General features: G+C 38.1%; 1 protein-coding gene across 1 annotated transcript in view; it reads left to right on the forward strand.

The window, feature by feature from the left end:
• The first annotated feature begins 15,573 nt into the window (after positions 1 to 15,573).
• Positions 15,574 to 25,575, forward strand: part of kcnk3a (potassium channel, subfamily K, member 3a) — a 48,853-nt gene continuing 38,851 nt past the window's right edge. Inside the window, exon 1 of the mRNA XM_085432104.1 lies at positions 15,574 to 15,969. Coding sequence (XP_085288230.1) covers positions 15,687 to 15,969 — 283 coding nt within the window. The 5' untranslated portion in view covers positions 15,574 to 15,686. The remainder of the gene's footprint in view (positions 15,970 to 25,575) is intronic.

The raw sequence follows: 25,575 nt of genomic DNA on the forward strand, positions 1-25,575 counted from the left end.
GGCAGCCAATCAGACCAAAGGCTAGAAGATGAAGTCAGTGAAGCTAATACTGCTGGTTTCAGATAGAGGATGACCTGGGGGCTGCACCAAAGCCAAGTATAAGATAAATACAGATGCATTTGTACTGTGAATCATGCAAAGCTACTGGGGTATAGTTCAAAATGATGAATATAGAGTATGTAATGTACACAAGAGGTTAACTTTAACATGTATGTGTGTTCAAAACACTGAGGGGTAAAATAATGGGAAAGGAATTGTCCTAGAAAGCTCCTTCTGCTCATTGGCTGGATTTCAGTGGGAGAAATCGTTCATTACTCCTCCAAGCCATCCTCAGCTTCATGATCATTAATATTAACGATCATGAAATGAATGATGCTGACGTAAGTAATGCTATTATTGTTATTAAACATGGAGTAAACTGAGTCTGAAGAAGTCAGATGGGTGAATATTGAATCTTTTCTCCAAAGGGAAATCAACTTTCTGGGATTTGCTTTTCTGGATTATTGAGGATTCATCAGGACATGTTGGAATGATGTACCATAAGGGACAACTGAACTAAAGTGCAATTAGTTGCACACAGCAGAGAGCCACTAAGTGTTACTTGGACCCACAGTCCCATCGACATGTTATTAGGTACAACAGAAGCACTGACATTTTTTTTTTCTGTTAATAAGATACAGTGACAACTGCTAGTCATACAAATATTTCTCTGTTTCTCTCATTTTTTGACATTAGATTCACTATGAGTAAAAGTAGAGGAGGCTGTTATCATTGTGCAAGACTGGTTATAGCAAAAAACAATCATAAACAAACAACATAAAAGGGAAAATGTACATATGTGATAACAGTAAGTCAGACACTTACTGTTAAGACACTAGGCCCAGGATCCTCCAACAACCACTAGGCCCAGGCTCTTGCAGCAGCCACTAGGCCCAGGACCCTCCTGCAGCCACCAGGCCCAGGATCCTCCAACAACCACTAGGCCCAGGCTCTTCCAGCAGCCACTAGGCCCAGGACCCTCCTGCAGCCACTAGGCCCAGGATCCTCCAGCAGCCACTAGGCCCAGGCTCTTCCAGCAGCCACTAGGCCCAGGATCCTCCAACAACCACTGGGCCCAGGCTCCTCTAGCAAGGCACCAACAAGTAAATCGACAGTGACTTCAATGGGCCATCACAAGGTAACACCAATCTCACCCTTTTCAAAATGCCGCCTAAAAAAGCAAACCCAGGAGTTGAAGAGGAGTTGGAGGAGATTAGGAAAACGCTTAATTTCATGTCTGAGCAAAGTGGCTAAACAACAAGGTATGTTACATGACCTAATGGATGAAATAAAACAACTAAAAAACTTGATAAAGGAGAAGGACAAGAAAATAGACGACTTGGAACGGCGAATCGAGGACCTTGAACAATACACAAGAATGGATGATTTAGTCATAAATCAACACCGAACCTACGCCAGAGTAACAGCTGGCGGAGGTAAAGACGGTGAAGATGCCCCGGTAGAGGAGCTGCAAACACTTGAACAGCAAGTGATAAAATTCCTTCAAACGAAGAATGTAAGTATTCAGAGCCATCATATCGCAGCATGCCACACGCTCCGATATTGAAGAGGAAAACTTTGATTATGAAAAGGACTGTCAAGGAGGTTATTTTGTCACACACGCTGAGAAAACAAACTTCAAAATGTTTAACTATGCAGAGCACAACATGCATGACCCTGAAAGTAACATTGACCCAGATAACCACTTCTACAATAACAACAATAATACTTGTGAGTACTATACAGACGACCAATTCAATATGAATATTAAAATGGCAAATGCATTGTCGGTCATACATTTCAATAGTAGAAGCCCGTATAAATTTTTTTTCTAAAATTACAGAATGTTTAAGTAAGTTAAAAAAGTTTAATATAATTGCAATATCAGAAACATGGCTCGATAATGAGAAAGTTAGTGAAATGGGACTGGAAGGATACGAATTATTTACAATGAACAGGGTGAATAAAAAAAGGAGGCGGCGCTGCTTTATATGTAGATAAAGTTTTGAAATGTAGTCTGATTGAATGTATGTCAAGCACCATAGATAACGTATTGGAATGTGTCACTATTGAAATCCATGTTGAAAAAGCTAACAATATAATTATAAGTTGCATCTATAGGACACCAGGATCATGCCTTGAGACATTCAATGAAAAACTTGCTGCTATGTTTAGCAACCTAAATGATAAAAAAGTGCAAATAATTTGTGGTGATTTTAATATAGATTTGCTAAACCCAAATGGACATCAGAAAACAACAGATTTCATCAATACAATGTATAGTAACTCTCCTTTCCCTGTAATTATAAAACCAAGTAGAATAACAATTGATGCAGCTACATTGATAGATAATATATTCACAAATAAAATTGACTATGAAATAGTAGGTGGACTTCTTATAACTGATATAAGCGATCATCTTCCTGTTTTTGCAATTTTTCAAAATTATTTTGGGATTAAAACTAAACAAAAGAAGCAAACATTTGATATGATACAACATAGAACAACAAGAGCCATTGCTGCCCTCCAGGTGGACTTAAAGGAACACAATTGGAATGAGGTTTTTGCAAATGAAGATTCAAATAGTGCGTATGATGCATTCTTATCAACTGTAATTTCACTATATGAAAAACATTGTCCTTTAATGAAAATCACTAGAAAGCATCACAGATCAATAATTTAATTTAGCAAAAGAAATTCCAGAGTCAAGAAATAATAAATAAATAAATAAACGTATTACTCAGAATGTGTCCTGTAACTCATAGAGAAATAATTAACATTTTGAAAACATTTAAAAATAAAAAGTCCACTGACTGTTTTGGTATTGACATGATATTAGTTAAAAGTATTATAGAATATATAGTGCAACCTTTCGCATACATTTGTAACCTGTCCTTTCGAACTGGTGTGTTTCCCTCACAAATGAAAATAGCAAAAGTTATTCCAATCCATAAAAACGGAGAGAGATGTCAGTTTACCAATTATAGGCCAATATCACTACTCCCACAAAATTTTAGAAAAGTTATTTGTTAATAGACTTGATAAATATATTGAGAAGCATAATCTCCTAAGTGATAACCAATATGGCTTTAGAGTGAAAAGGTCCACTTCGATGGCAGTGATGGAACTTGTAGAAGGGATATCTAATGCAATAGACAATAAGGAATATACTGTTGGTGTTTTTATAGACTTAAAAAAGGCGTTTGATACAACTGATCATTCTATATTAATGAATAAACTAGAGAGATATGGCATAAGAGGGATAGCATGCAAGTGGATGAAAGGTTACCTGGATGACAGATGTCAATATATCGAAATCAACAATGTAAAATCTAAGCAGTTGAAGGTAACTTGTGGTGTTCCTCAGGGCTCTGTGCTGGGCCCTAAATTATTCATATTATATATAAATGACATATGTAGTGTTTCCAAACTCTTAAAATGTGTATTGTTTGCTGATGATACCACTCTGTATTGCTCAGGTAAAAACCTAGAACAGCTTCTGACTACAGTGGAAAAGGACTTAAATATATTAAAAAACTGGTTTGATATAAATAAGTTATCATGAAATATAAAGAAAACAAAATTGATTATTTTTGGCACTAGACAAATGAAAAATGTATCTAAAATCAGGGTTAATGGAATTGAAATTGAAAGAGTACAAAAATAAATTTCTTGGAGTGATAATTGATGATAATCTGAGTTTGAAGTCTCATATAAACCATGTGAAAACAAAAATGTCAAAAACCATTGCTATTCTCTATAAAACAAAGCATGTCCTGAACAAGAAATACTTATACACACTTTATTGCACTCTGTTGCTTCCATATATGACTTATTGTCTAGAGATATGGGGTAATGCATATAAAACGAACACTCTTCCTATTTTCAAGTTACAAAAAAGAGCTATAAGAATTATAAGTCAATCAAATTGTATAGAACCAACTAACATTTTGTTTATTTATCTGAATAACCTGAAATTTTGTGACTTAGTTGAATATAAAATGGCACAGATAATGTATAAAGCACAAAATAACTTGCTTTGCCTCAGTACTCAGAAGCTGTTTAAAGTTAGGGAGAGTCAATATGACTTAAGGAGAACAGATTTCTTTAAAAAAACCCAAGATATAAAGCAGAGATGTGTTTCTATTAGAGGAGTTAACCTGTGGAATAGTTATGACAGTGATTTAAAAAGGTGTAGTTCATTTTACTTGTTTAAAAACAGGTTTAAAAATAGAGTATTAGAAAATATATAAATCAAGAATGAAAAGAGCAAAAATAATAATACTGAAACTCTTGTTTTGCTTTGATGTAGTTACTTATCTAAGGTGGAAAGTTTTTTTGTTTTGTTTTTGTTTTTGTTTTGTTTTGTTTTTGTTTGTTTGTTTGTTTGTTTGTCTTTGCTTTGTTTTATTCTTTGCTTCGAGCCCTGTGTACAGGAGCTGCATGCAAAAATATCTTTTGTTAAAAGGGTTGGCGTAATAAGCAAATGCTTCAGCCAATACCTTTTGGCTCATATACTGGCTCAGAGAAATCCTTGTAGTTCTATGATATTAAAGAGAGGTATTGGAGATTCACTGAAATTATGAAATATGGTTTCTCATCCAATTAAATGGTTTATGCTCATTGAGGTCTCAAATTACTGATGACTGCAACAGTTAAAATGGGGAAGGTTAATATGTGAAACCTTGGGATACAAGTATAAAAACCACTATAATACCTACATATTCATCTATGTTTTTCCCCCCACAATAAAGATGAATTACAAGTTAAAAAAAATTTATGAAATAATTTTATTCATATATGTCACTGAAAAACATCAATGCGGGTACTTGCCTGTATCTTGTGATATTAAATTTATGCAGTTTTCTTATGGATGAGATCTGAGGCATCAGGGTTAACGATGCCTGCTAAAAAATATTTCTGTACGGGGCTAAAATTATCAATTGAGAATGGAAAGTGAGTGGGGAAAAAATCTTTTAAATTGGAGGGTGTCTATCTTTTTAAGTACAGTCATTGACGAAGGAGGATGTCTTTAATTACTTCAATTTGAGCTGAATCAATCTCTCAGAGTCAATGTATGACTTTTCTCACTTGAGGCTGATGTAATGAGGGTCAGGCCCTTTCCTTCTCAGGTCTATGAGAAGGAAAGCTGGTGTCAGGGCGAGTGCGCTCCACACTGGAATATTCATACAGTGTAGAGCGACACGTGTTACGTAATAACGCAACAGACATGTGACAGGGTTGATTAGAGTGTGTGGTGCTGATGTAGGCAGCAGGGATGACTTGTGATGAAGGACAAAGGCTGAGGCAGACAGGAGCATGGCGGGTCACTGATGATGTAAGCGTAGTTGTAACTGTATTTAACACAAGTGTTATCTTAGCTGAGGAGGAGAGGACAGGGAATGCTGATAGAGAATTAATCACCGGCTATTTTTGTAATCAGATTTCTGTTGTCAAATAATCTGCACTTTATGTAGCTCAGCTCTATCACTATACTGTTTGTCCTTTTTTAATAAGAAATCAATTATGTCAGGTTCTTTGATCAATTTTTATTTAAAGAAATGTGTCATCTTGTGCTGTGTGAGGTTGTGAGGGATTTTATTTGTATATGTGATTTTTTTTTTTTTTACATTTATAACCAAATCCCTCCCAAGCTAACAAACCCAATCCTTTTCCAGATATTGATTAAACTCTTAAAACTCATGTCTTCGTGTCAAGAGCTTAGACGTAAATTAAACTCTACACAGATCTATAAATATGCTGATTTGTCCCCACCTCCTGTGAGCTATTTGCATGTAGCCTGGCCTGAGTCCCTCTGAGGGGCTCACTCAGGGGATGAAGTGAGACACGAGTGTGTTTTGATTGCAAGACTTTTGCTTCTTGGTGGCTTTGGTTCACCTCTGCGAGCTGGTTTCTTTGTTCTTTTTAGATTGCTTCTTTTGTTTTATCTTCATGTCACTGTGCTCATCTTTATTCCAGCAGAAGATTATTTGAGTGTCTCGTTTTCATTTTCTGAGTTTTGTTCAGACTTTCTATACTTGTCTTTGCAGTTTTATTCCTGCTTTTTTCCATAATTTTTTTTTTGTGACCTTATCAAGTCTAGTTTCTCAGTAGATTTTTCCAGGGATTCTTTTTATTTCTCATGTTCTTTGTATCAACATCCCGTCTGTCTTGTTCTGTTTATTTATTTATTATTTTAGCTTGGTTCCTTTTTATTTCCATGTCTCGTGCTTTGTTGTCAGGAGTTTGTATTTAGGTTAGGATTAGTATCCTTTGGTTATTTCCTGTTTTACTTTGAAGTTTTGTTTCCCGTTCCCAGCTTACAGTTTCTTCTTCTTCTTCTTCTTCTTCTTCTTCTACTACTAAATTTATTTACAAATCACCCATCAGTGTGTATAACTAGTCCTAACACTCCTTGCTCAGTGTTGCTATTATGTACAATGGATATCTGTGTGTTTTTTTGATTATTTTCATGTTGGTTTAAGATAAAATATCTCCCTCTGCTGTTACTAAGACTTCTGCTGGCATGCCTATTTCACGTTTTGCAGAGGCAAAGTGTGAAAGTTGAAGAACATTTACTATCAGGTGAAGAACATTTACTATCAGGTGAAGAACATTTACTATCAGGTGAAGAACATTTACTATCAGGTGAAGAACATTTACTATCAGGTGAAGAACATTTACTATCTTGCCACAATACAAAGTTCTACTTCAGGCTCCATTCTGCAGGAAAAAGTGGCATCGTTACAGAAATGGGACTTTCTAAGGAGCACAAGAAAGAGTTTTGACCAAATCTGATTAAGAACCTACACCCTGTTGGGGATCAATAAATTATTATGCAGGTGGTTTTAATCTTGTGGTTTATTGCTATATACTGCCTGCCAATAGAGGTCATTCTTGGTAAATAAAGTATACTTGCAGTATTTCTGTGTTTGGAATCCTAATTTGGGGTCAGTAAATTGCCCAATTAAGGAGAAAAATGTTGGAGAAAACAATCAATTTCAGAATTAATTGTTTATAATCTAACAAAAAGCAAAACCGAAATAACACACTTCGTTCATAGCGAGATTACCTTTGACCCATATGTCATGGTGGTACAGCCCAATCAGAACAAACTTTCCAAATGTCCAGAGGTCACAGATGAAAACCAGTGAACCAAAGTCTCCTGACCAAAATATTCACATTAATGTGCAATGTGACATTCCTTCATCCTGCAGAGCCGAACAGGTGTGTCTCAGTCACTGGGGTGTGAAGGCTAATAAACAGATTCTTCTCTAATTGAAGGGGTATTTGGAATAATTACAAAATGACAGCAGGGGCAGTGGCAGAGTCACGGAGGCAGAGCAAATGATGGGAAAATGAGAGACTCTAATTGAACATCACTGGGAAGCTGAAGGCCATGTTAAACCCTTAAATGTAATGGGATGGAGGCAGCTGAAGGGAGCCACTCCCAGGTTGCTTTAAGGCTGGGAAGAAGGTGGGGGTTGAACACTCGGGGCGGGATGGCTGCTGTCTCCCTTGCATTGCCCTAATGATGTCCTCGTATCATGGCATTATGTAACGTGTTCTCCAGTAAAGTTTAGTCAGCCGAGTTGTGTGTGTCCAGGACTTGTGCATGTAGATGTACACTGGCAACACAGCTGGAGTTAACTGCTCATCGAAATATGACATCAATTAGCTCAGGCCACTGAAAGCACAGATAACAAATACAACCTGGCAATAAATAAGTAAATAAATAAAGATTTTTAACAGAAAACAAAAATAGTAAAGCTCTTCTATTATTGTCAGTACTGTTTACTTCAAGGATCGGCCAGTAGAGGGTGACTCCTCTGGTGTTAAAGAAAGAGGAGATTGACATCTTTGCAGTAGCCCGCAGTATGAAATTTTTGCGACTGCTGAAAAAAAAAACACAAAACGAAACAAAACATTTTCTGCCATTCTTAAGTCATAAATCAGGTTTTTATTTACTTATGAGCTATTGCTTCTTAAATTTACACAGCCTCCTGCAGCTTGTTGCACACCTTCCTGACTGAAGAATTATAAAGTATCATTATGTATAGTTATGTTTTTCTCTAAGTTTTTTTCTAATTTTTTATAACCATTACTTTAGTATAAGTAGCAATAAAACACCTCATCTTACTAACATGAAACTGTAGATTATCAAAAACAAAAGTAATTACTCTGCATAGAAATGTTCCCTATTGGTATGATATAGATCAACATTATAATTGCAGATTTAAAGAAGTAAAAACATTTTTAAAATAAATCACAGCTGAATTTAAAGTCTTTGAGCCTTGTGATATGGGTAATTGTCAATATCTACAGGAGAACTGATATGGATTCCAATGTAAACACAGTGAAGCAGACTTAATTCTACTTCCAGAGACCGTAGCCAGATGCGGCCACAAGATGGCAGTGATTTAAAGAATGGATGCCAACAAGAAACTCTGTGCGTTCCATCTGAAATTGGAAATCAGAAGCTGTGTCCCAATTCCGAGGCTGCATTTGAAGGCCGATTACGTCACAGTCAGGCTGTCCAAATTCGAAGGCTGCTCTAAATGTAGCCAACAAATGTGTCCTTCATTTCCCCGGATTTGAAGGATGGGTCGGGTGTATCCTTCGTGGGCAAACCTATCCCAGAATTCAAAGCGTAGCTCAGCCAATTCCAGTTTCTAACAATGGCGTCAGCTACTTAGTTTTAATATTGTCTTTCTGCATCAAAAACTAAACTTTTAAGATATTTTCAGGCGAGAATGTAGCTGTGTAAACCTCAAACATCTGCTCAATTTATCAAGACATCACATATTTGCAAAAGTGCTCAGACGTTTTCAGAGAAGTCTGTTACCCACCAACTCGATAGCTTACTGGGAGGTCAAGGCTCACTAGAGCCGGAGAGGACAGCGAACTCCCGGCACATCGTTTTCAGACCCCCACCCTGCGGTCTTTCGCTACTCAGATTAAACATGATATGTAAGTCACTCAGATAACTTAAAAATGTTATTGTTTGACTTTTTTCAGTGTTTTATTTGTTCTTGAGTAAATTGGTTTGGCTGAGATTATAGTTTCCACAAAGCTGAATAAACGTCAAACAGAAAATTGATTAAACAGAAGTGTGAGATGGTAGAGAATTTACTCCAGTCTCCTGTTATATTTTATGGAGCAAGGAGCAGAAGGCTGAGTTTATTAAACTCCACCGAGACAGTTGGTGACGCAAATCTGTGGGCTAGACCGTCCCATTTCACAGCCTCGCACTTCCGGCCTTCTCAGTCTTCGGAGGACCCGACCCTAATAGACTGCGAAGGCCTGGTCCTTTGAAGGATGTAGCCTAGGAATTAGGACACAGCTAGAATTTCACATTCCTAGTTGCCTTCACAATCCAAGATGGCAGTAGTGCACTCCAACCTTTTGTACCCCACCTTTTAATCTGTGCAGCCATTGTTGTGCAACTGGAGTCCTGTGCGACAAGAGAATGCGAATCTACCTCAAGGCGAAAGTCTACAAGTCAATCGTGCGCTCAGTGGCACTGCACGGGTCAGAGTGCTGGCCAGCGATGAGCAAGCACGAGCAAGTTCTTCACACCATGGAGATGAAGATGCTGAGGTGGCCCCTGGGTCTCACACGACTCGACCGAGTGATGAATGAAGATGTCAGGAAACTTTATGAACCGCTAGGAAAGAAGAAGTCATTGTTGTGTATTTGTGACTCATTAAATAAACCATACACAGAGAAATGACCAGTCACTGTCTGTGAATGGGATGCAGTGATGCTTTGAAGCACAAAAAAACAACAAGAAAACCCCAAGCATTACGCTGTATTACCAGTGATATAATGGCTCTATCTTGCTAAGGAGCAAAAGTCCTGTCAAAGTCAAGATGAGGTTTGCCAACTTTTTTAGAAGGTCATGGCACTTCTTCCTGTTCAGATGGAGTCACGCACAGCTGCCTGCTTACCTACCTACATCTATTGTTTCTCCTACTTAACTTTGAGTGAGTGCTCTAAGATCATCAGAGTGCCTGTGCACATCACAGAGGACACATTTCAGAGAGGATCTCCTCTAACTGAAGACCTGTTTGAGTGAGAGGGGATGACTCACAGGTAAATCAGTTTAAAGATGCACAGCAAATATGGTGTGACTCATTATATCTGGTGTTTTCCCCTCTGTCTCCTTGACTTACTAAGTTGTGCAATTAGTAAATAGCATTTTGCAGTATAACATCATTCACTGTGTGCAGTCGGGAGATTCCGTTTAAAGCTGAGTCATTAAAAAGTGTTTACAATTTAGACATTGGTATTAAAGACCCAGAGCCTAGAATAAATAAAACAGCTGTGAATCCATGTCTAATGACCTTTAAATCTGTTTTTCTTGGTTGATATTTGCCATTAGGAGCTAAAGCAGTGTGGTTTTTAACATTTCTGAAAATCCATGATGTTCAAAGTACATCAAAGCTCTGACTTCTGTGTGGAGCCTCTTCAAGATCACAGTAATGAGGGTTCAGTTTCGATGCCCTGCTTAAACTGCCGCAGGTCAAATCCTAACACGGGAAAACTTTTTATGACGGGCCCATAGCTGCAGGAAGTGCTCAGACTCATGAAGATGTATTGGTGATTAAACAGCGGAGGGCGAAAAAACCCCTGATCAGCCTGCAGCAGGTCTGCAGGACTTTGCAGCTGAGGCCAGTTCTCAGCTTAAACATAATAAAATACAAAATAAAGAACACCAACCAAACAAGCCTCACATTAAAACTGTTAGTGTTCTTAATGAATTGTCAAATCTGATTACGTCCATAATTTATTTCTTTAGAAAACCCTCAAACCTAGTAGGTTTTATTTTAACTCTATTGTTAGATGTTCATGTTTCTAATATTTTAAAGCATTAAATTAATGTATAGCTAAAATCAGTTTAGTAGTAGAGGGAAAGAAAAAAGTTCATATTATATGTCAGTGTGATATTTAATAGTACAAGACTATAGCATCTGTGTGTTTTTATAGAATATTTTATTATTTAACCCTGAAATAGATAAGTGGAAGAAAAAGGATGCATTTAGCAAAAGTTATTATGTAGACCCAAAATGCCGGACACCCTAGAGGCACATCGACAAAGCATAAATAAAAGAGGAAAAGGGCATTAGATAGAGAGCAACAAATCTCCAAAAGACAATGAATTGCACAGAAGACCTTGGTAAGAGCATAAGGTAAAATGCACAGGAGGGTGAAAAGAAGTTTGTGTATGGTGTTTGTTTATTTGCTCATTTGCAGAAATTCTAAAAAGGTTTAAAAACAATGTGAAAAGACAATCGGACAAAGAGAAAGGCAGTGGGTACAGTTAAAGTGTCAGTTGTGCTTATGAAGATTCCTGAGTGATAACACCAAGAAGTATCTGCATGGCAGCCATAATAAACTATTCAAATTCTCTCCGCTCTTGGAAAATCTTACCTGCAAACCATCATCTGTAGCAACAAGCCAGCATTTAAGGGCGAACCCAAGCCTACTCCTTGCCAGATTTTCTGCTACCTTATCCTGGTGAGTCAGGGCCCAAGCACTGTTAGACCTGTCTAAATTTCTCCTCGTGTTAACGTAGTCTCTCTCCTTGTTTCCCCAGTATCCACACCCTGGTTCAGCATTGGACCCCCACCCCCCGAACACACACACACCACCACCACCACCACCACCTTTTATTGCGTTTACATTATTTTAATTATCTTGCATTCTTTATCGAACAGGTGTCTCCATAGTGTAGTGGTTAACAGATTTACTTGGTCACAAATATCCTCTGGTGTTGTATCAGGATGAAGAATAGTTGAAAGTAGACGACTGGTCTTTTTTGTCCATGTTCTAAATACTGACTATAATAGGCTACATTAATATAAAATATAATCCTTTCAACTATTAGTTTCCCAAACCCATCAGTTTGTAACATTTATTTTGCAATTAAAGATTTTGAGAGGGATAGAAACCCTGTTACAAGATTTTACATTGTGTTAATCATTCTTCTTGTGTACACATGATTAAAATATTATAATACAATAATATAAAGCATTGCTATTCACAAAAAAATATATATATTTACTTATTCTGTTAAAGTGCAGGTACTTTTAATCAGGTAATGAGTCTCTACCTTTCAAAGAGCATTATTTAAAATAAAAAGTCACAGGTTTGATCAAAGTGTCATCGATTAATTGACGTATTGATCGGCTGAGGCAGCACTTCGGTTTGTGAAGGGAGGATTTATTCAGGCTCAGTCACGGTTGACTTGACTGACCTGTTTATTGAAGCCAGAGCTATTTTTAGCCTGGCTCACGGTGTGGAACTTAAGATTGGCCAGAATCTATCAGTCAGTAATCGAGGCAGCGACGTGCAGCACAGATGTCATGGTCTGTCACAGGCTGGCAGAGATAAAGTTAGAGATACAGAAAGGTCCTCGAGTTCCTGACATGCTGTGTGTTATTTCTCAGAAATGGCTCACTGGGGAGTTAACAACTAGTCTCACATTCACACAGAAATAGGCTTTATATAGCTAAAAATCAGAAGAAATACAACCACTTTGTTCCCTGAGAAAAAAAAGCTATTCCTCTTGCTCGGTATGTCTGTGTTCCTGTGTTAAAACATTTATTTGAGGCAGCGACGTGCAGTACAGTAATTTGTAAGTAAAAATGAGCATTATCAAGATTGCTCGATATCCCTAAACAGTGGCTGCATCTCCCGCTGACGTACAACCTGTCAGAGAACCATTTACTGGAAACCAGTGACTCTGGAGGTCATCAAGTTTGGCCCAAGTGGACTTTTCACTTGACATTTTGTCCGTTTGTGTTTGCGTTATTGCCGTCATGATTTCTGTCTCAGCTTAAACATTATTTACTTCTCGCACACCTCTTGCGGCTAAATTACCCCTCAGTCTAAACATGGAATATTTCAGTAATGCTGAAAACTCTGAGGAGCAGCTTCTGGTTTTGCCTTGGCGAGCTGGGAAAAGCTGGGGTCAAAGAGCAGACTTTTGAGTCTTTATTGGAGCCGAAGAAACAGCTGGATACTGTGGAAATGTTCTGGTGAGTCATGTTGAAAGCATCGGTTATAGATGGACATGAATCCTTGATGCAATAAAACCATCTCACAGCTCCCAGCAGTGAATGTGAATGAAAAAGTTTGTTTGTTTTTTTTAAACCCCCAGTTGCTCTGCTGAAGTAGGTCAGTAGTCACCAAAAGCAGCTGTAGTCTGTCAGGAATTCACCTGATTCCATCTTAAAAGAAAATGGGCTGCACTATGTTTCTATGTCCGATGTCTTTTTTCTGGAATTGAAGTTTTTTTTTCAAATTGTAGTTTGAGCGTGGAACTTCATTATATGGCTAAACTAACAATTATTGTCCATTATTAATGAACCTGATCATTACTGCCTGTATAATTCAGGTAATAGACGATACAATTGTGATACGTGTTCATCAAAGCTGAAAACTGAACAAAAAAAAAAAGTTTGGTGAAGAAAACAGCTTGGATTTTTTTTAATGCTCTCCATGGTTCCCCCTTTTTAAATCTTGCCGGCTTAAAATTTAAGTTTCTACACAACTTTAATATCCCCCCCCCTTTAAAAAATGTAGTGGAGTAGTTTTACATACAATATTTTAAGCCAGGCCTCTGCAGCAGCCTTCAGGTATGTGGGTCCAGTGAGATATACCATTTCTTGGTTACTTTTAGAGTGACATAATTAGCAAGGAGACAGGCAAAAAGATGTTGGCACTGAAGTACTGCTTTTATAATCTGTATTTTTTCCATGAATAGTTAGTGTAGCTATGAAACCTGGAAGCAGAGTACTTGCAAGATTACAAAAGAGAGAGAGAGGCGATACGTTGCAATGAGTGCACAGCATGCTGCTACAAGTGCACGAGATATAATTAGTTCTTTATTGTTTTATGCAATAAAGATAACTTCCCTTTTACTTTTGGCCTAAACCAGCCAAGCAGAGGTTTTAAAAATAAAAACAATAAAATAAAACGACACTCTTTTGTTCATGTTCAGAGGATATTATGACTTGTATCCTAAAAGTTTTGCAGGGGTAAGGGGTTGCTTTAGGTAACAAAACCCACATTGTTTAAAGATCATTATATGGTACTTTCAGCTTCTCTGGTATTTCCCAATTGGTTGCGCCAGTGGATGGATCAGCATGTTGATTTTTTATCAGGACTTGGAACTGGCACAAGGAGTACACTAGCTTGTGGCTCCTGAGGCTGTGTTTGCGTATTCCTCTCTGTCACATTTAAGGTGAAAGTGCAAATAAACAAACTCATCTCAAGCCAATGCAGAGCTTTTCAGTATTCATCACAAATTCACTGGCTGACGTTTTAAATCCTTCATATATGCTTTTGTGGTTAGATTTCAGCATGTACAGAGAGATTTTCAGATTTATAGTAAATCAGGTAATAGATCATACTATACATTTCTTCTTTTAGCTGCTCTCTTTAGAAGTTGCCTGAGTTATTCATTCACCCTATCCCAAACATCCTCTGTCCAGCCAATGCTCTGCATGTCCTCCTTTACTACATCCATGAACCTTCTCTGTGGTTTTCCTCTTTTCCTCCTTTTTTTGCAGCTTCATCTTAAACACCCTTTGTCCAATATTTCCATCATCCCTCAACTGTGCATGACCAAGCCACCTTAGGCCTGCCTCTCTAACTTCGTCTCTAATCCGTTTGACCTGAGCTGTCCCCCTGGTGTGTTCATTTCTAATCTTGTCATTCCTAGTCACTCCCACCTAAAATCTTAGTATCTTCAGCGCTGCCTCCTGTCTTTGTGTCGGTGCCACTACTTCCAAACTACACATCATAGCAGGTCTCACGTCCATCTTGTAAACCTTTCCTTTCACTCTCGCTGCTGTCCTTCTGTCACAGATCCCCCCCTAACACTCGTCTCCTCTGACTCCACAAGGCAAACAGATAATTCTGTAAATATTTCCAAACTGTTATTGATTGTTAAGTAGCATTTTTTTTACATTTCATTTGTATCTCATTAAAAATTATTTTCTATAAGAGGTTTTTCTTTACTGAGAAGTAAACTCTTCACCTCTCTACTAGTGCCTGTAAATCCTGTAAAAACATTTTGCATGTGGATGTCTTGGGTTATTTATATTTTTTTATGATAAACAAAGTAAAAGGAAAAATTAAATAGTCAAAATCAAGTTTTTTTTCGTTTTTCCTTTTTTCTTGGTTCGCATGTAACGTTTTTTTTTCTTGTAACTTAAATACCTTAAATACTTTTTTAAAGTGAGATTATTTATCCTCCATTTCTTTTTCCCTAATGTGGGCATACATTTTTTCGCTGTGCTTCATTAAAGGCTGACGTTTTTTTTTTTTTTGTAGCATTGGGGCACAGTGTTCTCAGTTTCTCAGTGAGTCCACAGTATTTCATAAGGAGAATTAAAATGGGATTCATGCAGTCGGAGAGAGAGTGTGTGTGAGAGAGAGGTGGGATGGATGCGTGGAGGGGGGTGGGTTGGTGGGTGAGGGAGGCGTGGTGCTGAATGAACAGCTCCTCGGCTCATAAAGTAATCAGAGAGCTCCTCTGCTCCGTCAGAGCAGCACAGCCATGAGCCAGCCGAGTTCCCCGTCCTCAAGACCCGCTCTGACACTCCGCCTGTCCCCCTAACACACACCACACCACCATGAAGAGGCAAAACGTGAGGACCCTCGCCCTCATCATCTGCACCTTCACCTACCTGCTCGTGGGAGCCGCGATCTTCGACGCCCTGGAATCTCAGGAGGAGACGACCCAGAGGATGGAGCTGCACCTGAAGAAAGGGGAGCTGCTCCAGACATTCAACTTGTCCTCGGAGGACTTTGACGAGCTGGAAAAAGTGGTGCTGCAGCTGAAGCCGCACAAAGCCGGCATGCAGTGGAAATTCGCCGGCTCCTTTTACTTCGCCATCACTGTGATCACGACAATAGGTAAGAGAGCAACTTCTTAGATACTCTGCGGAAACTCGGACTTTAGTTTGACTCTCGGTTATTGCACAAAACGAAGAAAATTCGTCTCGACTATCAAATAAACCTGTGGAGCAGTTTTAGATTATTGGGAGTATAAAGACAAAACGCGATTGAATATGAGGGAGGAGGTACCCCGATTTAAGTAATTTTTGTCCAACACTGCTGATCACATTAAAATATGATCACTGCACAATGTCCTGGTCTAATCAGTGATAGCACAGATGAAAGAAACAGAGCATAAAATATCATGTTATTTAAAAACATATCAATGCAACAGGTTTATAATAAAATAGATACAGCCAAATCTGCCAGGAGACATGAAAACCGAGTATTTTAAGAGTATATGAAGGTAGCATGTGTGTGTGTGTGTGGGGTGGGGGGGGGGGGGGGGGTGTCTTTAACCATAAGGGTTTAAATAATTTATATTTGTTTTATTCATAGTTAGGGAAATATACTTAATGTGATTGCTACATTTCTGGAAGACTACTGAGGGGCAGGCTCATCCGAGAGTTGTGCCTCAATATCACCAGTCCTTATGAATACGTGTGTGAGGAAGGTGGGAGAACATTTGGAAAACTTCTGCTGTCAGGAAATACCAAAGGTAACGTAGGAGTGCTGTGCCTGAATCAAAAAAACAAAAACAAAAAAGTAACCAAAAAGTCAGGTTAGAGCTCACTGGGAAAGCAAGCTTTGGATGTTACATCAGCTGGAAGTGGCCACATTTATTTTGAGTTCCAGCATTATAGAGGATCATTTAAAAGTCAGATTTGAAGCCAATGAGTGCGTAAACGTTAAGTGCAAGCTTCTCGCCAAAGAATTCTTTTGCTCACAACTTTGTCATTAGACATGAGCTTCAAAAATCTGAAAATCTCTCTGTACATGTTGAGACACAATATGAAGGATTTAAAACTTCAGCCAGTGAATTTGTGATGAATACTGAAAAGCTCTGCATTATTGGGACCTTCATTTGCATCTTCATTTGTGCTCAAATGCATTTCTCCTGTTCCGAAGGGTCCAAGGACAACACCACAAGCCTGGCAGCTCTTTACTAGATTTTTATCAGGCTTGAAAATTAGCCTGTTTGCTTTAGTGGTTTCACTGGAGGTCAGCTTTACTCATTTTCCTCCATAGCACTCTCCGTGCTTTACTCAGTCTGACATCATATCAGAAAAATGGAACTAAAAAAAAACAACTTTAATTACTGTAATGAATCAAATTGTCTTGTGATCTGAGGCCAGGTTTACATCAGCTCATTTTGATTTTAAAAGAGTTATAACCATTTGTTTTATCATTATGCTCAAAATAGCCATGAGAAAGTGCATCAGAGTGAAAGGAGGGGTGGTATTGATGCAAATACAGAGAATTATCACCAAATTTGCAGCTCCCTGCAGCTTTAGCACATCCTTCACTGTAAATCTGTCTATACAGTAGATTACGGCTGCAACAGGTAGCTCTACTCAGTGTAGGTTCTTTAAAATGCAATTATACCCATTGAGAATGATTGAATTCCCATTGAGATCACAATGACATCTTTTACAGGAGAGAAAAGTCGAGGTGGAAGTTGCATACAATCACAATCACTCTACAAAGTCTGGATTTCCAGGTTGTCAGTTCAGACAAAATATCCTCTGTACAAGGGGGAAAGTGAGAAAATGCTGGTTTCCCCACATAATTCACGCCATAAAACACACAGTTAGTAACTTGTGGATGACTATGGTAGGTCATTTAGCAGCTGATGAGTCACATACTTCCCCAGTGATTTGGTAGAGACATAAAACAATGATAAAAAGCAGCGAATGTTAAATAAGTTAAATATTTAGAAAAGTTAAAGCACTGTGCAACAAATTGTTGATCTTTTTTGATATTGCCTGAATTTTCAAAGAGTCTTTAAACAGTCCACTGTTCACAGACTTAATGCTTTTCCCTGACATACTGAAATAGCAGAAGTAATGGAGCAATTGATTAGCTTCTGTGTGAACCATGCGTGCACTTAAAGGCTGTTTTAAAACTGCACATTTTGCAATTAAGAAAAATAATTGTACTACCATAGTAAAAAATGGTTTGCATATGAATATATACCAATAAAATGTTTCATTAGATACTAATAATTCAAAAACCATATCCAATATAAGTCATAAACCATAGTTCTTAAACAGATAAGCTACCTCTGTTACTAGACAGCGAAAGTGGCAAATTCAGATTGTTTGCTCATAAAGTCATATTTTTATAGATTACACCACCTCATTTATTTCTATACATTTTTTAAAAAGGCTTCACTGTCTCCCTACATCACATTGTCCTTATCTGTCAGAAGCTGTTCTTATCTTCATCTCCTATCTGAGTCTTCCTCCTGTATTTAGTGGCCGGGGCAGCAATGACTATTGATCTGTGACTTGTAACCCTATCAGATGCAGGCAACTAATTGCACACTACCCCAGCCCCCGGGTGGCTGTAACTGCATTCTGTAATTGCGAGCCTCGAGGCTGCTACAAATACAGTGATTGGCGTTTCAGTCTGCCATTAAGTATTAATGACAACACCAGAGCCTCGCTGTTCCACTGGACTCCTGGCACATGAAATCAACAGTACGGACACTGTACTGTACACATAATATCACGCAGTCGTGGCTTATAGCAAAGTCCAAATATTGCTTCAGGATATGAGAGTGGAACGCCAAATTTGTTAAGCTGAAGCGTAAAAATAGACAAGAACCTCTTAATTCCTCGCTTATTCTTTGAATCTATAATTAAAGTCATTTTCAGAATGAGGCCTCAGGACTTTCCGCTCCAACGCAGGACACCCCCAAGGACCAGAGAGCTCAGTATGATGTGCAAACAGCTCAGTATCAAGAATAAAATGGGGAATTTTCCATGTCAACTGCCAGCTAGCACATGACAGAATCAGTCCCTGCAAGCCATAATGATAATTTAAGATAAATCAATGAGCCACAATATTAAAATCACTGAAAGGAGAAGGTAATAACAGGGATCATCTTGATACAATGTAATGTTGTGCTAAATACCCCAAATGACTTAAAAACATTTCAAAGACTTTGAGTAATTGACTCGTCTGTGAGATACACCTTTAAAAGCCCAGTACATTAAGTTCCCACCCTGACCTTCAGGAAAAAAAGGCCCTACAGTCAGAACACTCTTCAAGGTCCTACATCCAAGCCATGATTTAGCATCACAAGGGGGAATTGCACAGTATTAGACAGGTGGTTTTAATGTTTTGGCCGATCCATGTAACTGACAAAGGCAGGAGAAGCTACAGCCAGTAAGCACACATCGTTTTCTAAAAGAGAAAAGGGAAGGAAGAGGTTGGGGTGTATATTTACTAACCCAACTGTGGGAGTAATATGGAATCAATGTGGGATACACCTCTAAGGAAAAAAATAAATGAGCTTTGGGCAAGAAAATGCTCTCTAAATGCCACCTGGGGAGCGCCTCTGCACGATTTCGAACTGAGTATTATAAAATGTGGGGGTTCGCGGGGATCTGAAACAGAGTCATCTTCCCTGTATCCTCACCCCAGGGGTGAACTTCTTATCACTGCCACACCACAGGGCAAACCTTGAACTCTACCAGGCAGAGGACTGTTACATAACAGAAAGAAGGACAGGGGCATACAATTGGAGGTCATGAGAAGCAGTCGTGGGCAGATGGCCATCATATAATATGTTGACTTACACTATAGAAGTCTTTGTGTAACAAGCAATATGATATCACTGTATGATTACACAAGCCAAATTAAACGGTTGGTTCCCCGGAATTACGCTCACACATTCACTGAATTGACTTTCACTGAATCCAGACAGAATTCTGCAGAAAGAAAACAAATGATATTTATTGTTCTCACAAGTCTGAAAAACACATTTAAAAAGCAAAAATAAAAAACTAAGAATTTTTCTATTAGTGTTGTATGGAAGGCCATTTCCGCCACAAAAATAAAAGTATCCATAACTCGAAATTTTGACTTACTAATTAAAAATTTTGAGAAAAATAACTAGAAATTTCGAGTTAGCTCTGCCAATCAGTAATCTACGTGAATGACGTCATTTTCCTGTAACCCGGCAGGGTATGGTGCAGAGGAATGCACACTCAAAACCAGATCGCAACAAGTTGGCCCTTTCAAGAGTACATTTGCTGATAGTAACACCATGTGATTCAGCTAATAACACAAGGATTTCATTATTTGTGAAGCCCCGCTGAAAATACTCAGCAACTTGTGCATTCATGACTGGCTATAATACTGGTAGCTTAGCTGTAGCATTTGTAGCTGAGGGCTTCAGCTTCCAGGTACCAAGGAAATGACATCATTCACGTAGATTACTGATTGGCAGCGCTGAATCGAAATTTCAAGTAACTTTTCTCAACATTGATGTTTTTGGATGTTTGATAGAAATCACATTTGGTGTCACATATACAGTGAAAGCTGCTCACATCGCAGATGCACAAGATGTTCTTCAACACTGGTCCTGTGATGCACAGCAACAGACAGAGACCAATTTCTGCAAACTACAATCTTTTAATCAGCCTAATCAGGATGTTGTAGTGTCTAAATGGAACAGAAATGAAATCATCTGGCACCGAACCACAACAGCAGTCGCATCAAGGCACTTCATTCTGTAAGATAGTTCTCCTACAATAATAGAGAGAAAACCCAACAATCAGACAACCCACTTTGAGCAAACACCAGGCGACAGTGGAAATGAAAAAATACCTTTTAACAGAAAGAAATCTCCAGCAAAACCAGGTCCAGGTAGGTACTTTGCTGTGACTGGTCGTGGTAAAAAAGACAGCAAAAGTAAACAAAAAATCAACTGACCACACAGCTGAACAGACAGAGCTGTGAGTAAAACAGGACGCATCTGACCCATCACTAGGTTCAGATTTTGTGACATCACTGGCACCTCACCCCTACTTATATGGTCTTTGAAACACCGTAATAAACTTTATAATAACTTCCCAAATAATGTTTATAGGTGCACAAAATACCATTAAGCTGCAATTTTTTTTAAGTTTTAGAAGATTTTGTTTTTGTAAATTTGTAGCTTTACAAAGATCTAATATTTTCATGCAAACTAAATATTAACCAACTGATCAACATTATTTACCACAATTCCTTTTTAACACTATAAAACAAGCTGGTGCATTTTAATTTAATGCAGTTCTGAGTGTCAAGACAAACCTACAATTGAAATGAGACTTTTTTCCCCTTTGTTTTAACAACCCTAACACTAGCAACACCTTGGTGACATCACAGCCTGGAAACGCATCAGGCCCAGCTTTAAGGGCTTTCATTGCAGGAAGTAGTCATGCTGCTCTTTGCACCAGTCAGTGTTTATAAATCCAGACAGCTTCACAAAAGCTAACGCAAAGCTGGATAGCATAGTGGCGTGGACTGGGTTTAACTGGGGCCTTTCTGTGTGGAGTTTGCCCCATGACAGCTGGGATAGACCCTGATAAGGATAAGTGGAAGAGAATGAATGGATAATACAAGGCTAAATTGTAATTAGATTACATCCAAGATGTATTACAAAACTGCATTTTTTCCACCTTCTTGTTCAGTTACATCCACCTAAAGCCTGCATAAAAGTGACTGGTCAGTGGAAGTGGAGCTACAGGCAAACTGCAAGGCTTCTTTTACCTCTACTTCCTGTCCTTTAAAATCTTGTCTCCTACCTACATATTCACGTGCATGACTTTATAGAGATTAACGGTATTGTTAATTCACCAATAACAATAACTTTTCTCTAGCCACTCTTTAACTACATACTGAAAAGAAAAATGTTGTTTTATATGTTCATAAAATAATTATTACAAGATATTTAGATTAGCTGTCTTAAACACTTGGACCACCTAAAAGAAAAAGAAACAAGCCTTTTCTAAAACATGTCCTATAATGGTGTGCCGTCTCTGACCCAATGACAGCTTGGACAAGCTCAAGCCTTCTCATAAGCCTGAATTTAATCAGCAATCAGTGGAAGAAATCTTTCTTTGCAGTTGCTGCTTCCTCTCTCCAACACCATCATATAAATAACTACAATTTTCTGAGGTGATATAATCATGCAAAAAGTCTCATAAAAGACGGAAAATTCAACAGGAACATGTCCCAGTAACTCTGAATAAACCGCAGACCTCACTGTGAGTTATGGAGCTGGTTCTTACAGATGTAATACTCTCATTAAAAGCACACTCTTCAGTAGATCACTCACTAGAATGAGGAAAACATAACTGGAAAGAGAAGAAAAAAATATGCAGGACAGAAGAAAAATGCATGAACGAGCTAATTGAAAATGAATAAATAAAAACCATTTCAACTTCAAATTCTTGTTGATTGAAGTTTTTTTCCTCCCACATGTGTAATATCATATCATGTACCTCAAAAAAATAAAATAAAATAAAAAACCAAAACCTTGGTTGTACTGCTATGACTCACTTGGTCAAGCAGGCAACCCATACACCGTAAGGCTAGGTTTGAATCTCCACTGTCCTATCTCAAAAATAGTTAAAAAGACCCCCCAAAATCAACATCTGTATTTTCTTTTCATGTCTTTCATTGGGCTATGTCCACTTCGGTCTGCAAACTATTTTCTGCAACTGTATTATTTAGGTGAATGATGCAAAAAGTTAGTTTTTATTTTGCATTTTCAGCAGAAAATTCAATATTTCAAAAGAGGAAAAAAACTAATAAAAAAATAAGCATCTCTTTTCCTCAGGATCATCTAATATCTAATCCCTGATGTCATTAACCTTCGCTTTGGGCTCATAAAAACATTTTTCTTTTGAATAGGATCTAAACCCACATGTTTATAGTTAGAAAACCATTACTTCAAAAAAAAAAGAGCATGTTTTGCTTGGACTTTTATGACAGTGAATCACCTCTTGTTAAATAGTTCTTGTATAAAGATCATTTGGCTGTTTGCCTATTGTTGATTCAGTAGACGTGAGCTCATTGTCTCAATAGAGACACATCATCATCTGTATTCTTTAAATCTTTAATCTTCTGAGGAGAAAGAAACTGAATCCAAATGTGTGCGGGACATGCTGTCTCTACTAGTCATTATAATCCCAAGATAAAGCCTTGGAGTGTTAAGGAGAATCCCCTAGTTTGTTTGCAGGACATACTCTGCCATCACATTAAAAGTGGCTTGGATCACAGTGCTGAAAGCCCTTCCAGCGCTGGTTTAGTTACTCTGTCACCAGCAGTACATCAGTTCTTGATGTGCTGGGCAGTTACCAAGTGCGTAAGCACATTAGTGTATGCATGTGACGTATGCTGCTGCTTAAAATGAGCAGGCGTGCTCAGCAAATCCTCTCTGGGTCAATGACTCTAATGTTTCTATATGTGGGCTGGAACTGAATAAAATATCGGATCATTTCTCTATCTCCATTGCTGGCAGCAGTTTGATTTGGCAGCAGGCACGAACCCGTCTTTTAGCTGTTGCATAATTACGCACGAGGGCACGTGTTGAATTATTAATGCAATTAATTACTTACATTAGAATCACCATTATTATTCAGTCAGCTTAAGAGGTTAGTGCAGTAAGTGGTTGAGTGCACAAAGAACGTAACTCTCAGTGGATGTTCCTCGTGGGCGCACCGAGACGAATACTTCAGCTCTTCTCAGAGGAGAGCGGAGAAAGTGTCGGCTCTGGGAAGATAAAAGAAGGTGAAGAGACAAGTGAAAAGACATCAGCAAAGATAAAAACAATTATTTATGTATTTATTTATTTATTTTTGTTTGACAAATAGTAAACTTTAAAACAAATTTTTTTGTTCATTTTGAATTTTACTCCACGTTTCAGTCCAGAGGTGTTACCAAGAAATCATTTTCCACCTGTTTTCTTCCGGTTTTCTTATTCAGTGACAGTGGCTGGAGCCTGCCTACATGAGGCGCACAAATACCTACAACTTAAAAAAAATGATTGTACCATCTGCAAGGCTAATGACTCAAAAAGTCATTGGTGTTATGGCCGATGTGATCCCATCATAGTGTTTGACATGTGCAGTTCCCACTCATTTTGTAGTGAAAGTTTTAACTGAATTCCTAAAACATCAATATGAGAATAGAAAACTGGATGCATATCTCCGTCCACTAGTGTTATGCAAGCTCCTTAAGGTCCAAACTCTCTGTGGGTGCCACTCATGGATGAATTAAGGAGAACTGGATACTAAAAATGGTGTCTGCTTGCTTGAATGAAAATTGTTCGCCTGGAGCCCAAAAAGTTTCCAGCTTTGAGGTTTGCTTGTGCAGCAAACTGCACATATGCATTAGTGTTTTCCCTCAGTGGCCCTGAGTGTGGGTTTCTGCTTCCTCTGCTGGCTTTACGTTATGACGCACTAGCATTTATATAGTGCTTTTGTAGTCTTACTGCCCACTAAAAGTGCTTTAGAATACAGGCCACATTTAGTCATACATTTCATTCATACTTTATTCTATAGTCATTAATGACTTCATCTACCTCACGTACTTAATGAAGTTAGTATGTGAGCTAATGATATCATGAAAGAAACAACGTTTATGGGGGGAGAAAAAGAAGAGTAAAGATGCATACTGTATGAGTGTGGGGGAGGCTATACGGTAGTTGCCACATTACACCCTTCTGGTGTTTTCACTGGCCACAATTTTTACCCATGTCAACTAAACCAAGTCATAGAAATTCCTGGCCTGCATCTGCACATACCTGCAGACTTAGACATAGACAAAATTCAGGCAGTCCTGCTGCAGCAGATGTACAGTATAACATCCAACACCATGCAGGCTTTCTTTACGAACATTTGTGAAAGAAACGCTCATTCTAAACAACAACTAACTTCCAGTGTAGTACTGTAATAGGATGCCACCAGTGCAACAAGTCAGTTTGTGAAATTTCTTCCATATCAGACATGAGTTTCCGACCTCCTTTGGCATTAACATCAGCACAAAAACTGTGCATCAGGAGCTTCATGGCATGGGCCGAGCAGCTGCTGTAGATGGCAACCATAGAAAATGGTTTGTGCAATTAAAAATAGGATGAATTATGAGTAATAACTTAATGACAAATATGCACAAGATGAGTATCCGCTATGCTTTTCTAGCACATGTGCATGTCGCACCAATTCAAATTCAAATTCAAATTCTAATTTTATTTGTCACGTACACAGTCATACACAGTACGATATGCAGTGAAATGCTTAGACAACTGCTCGTGACCTAACGAAAAAAAAAGAAAAAGGTTATGAATAAGATAGGAAATAAATATGAAAAATTAAAAAGGGTAAATTTAACTAGGAAGGAATAAAATATAAAAAATTAAGGTTAAAAATGAAATAACTGTACAACACAAATTAGAATGAAGGGTAAATTTAACTGGGAAAGAATAAGATAAAATATATAAGTTGAAAATAAAATAACTGTACAACAAAATACACAATACACAGTATAGAACTATATAAGAATGTATGATTTACCAATTTACCAGATGCCCATGACAAACTAACAAAATAACTCAATGACAAAATAAAGAATTTATTTTAAGTGTCAAAATTTATGCAAAATTCATTTTCATATGGATTTATATGC

Source organism: Copadichromis virginalis, linkage group LG15 (assembly GCF_057382275.1).
Source record: "Copadichromis virginalis isolate Kocher_CV1m ecotype Utaka linkage group LG15, C_Virginalis_male_GT1.1, whole genome shotgun sequence".
NCBI classification, from domain to species: Eukaryota; Metazoa; Chordata; class Actinopteri; order Cichliformes; family Cichlidae; genus Copadichromis; species Copadichromis virginalis.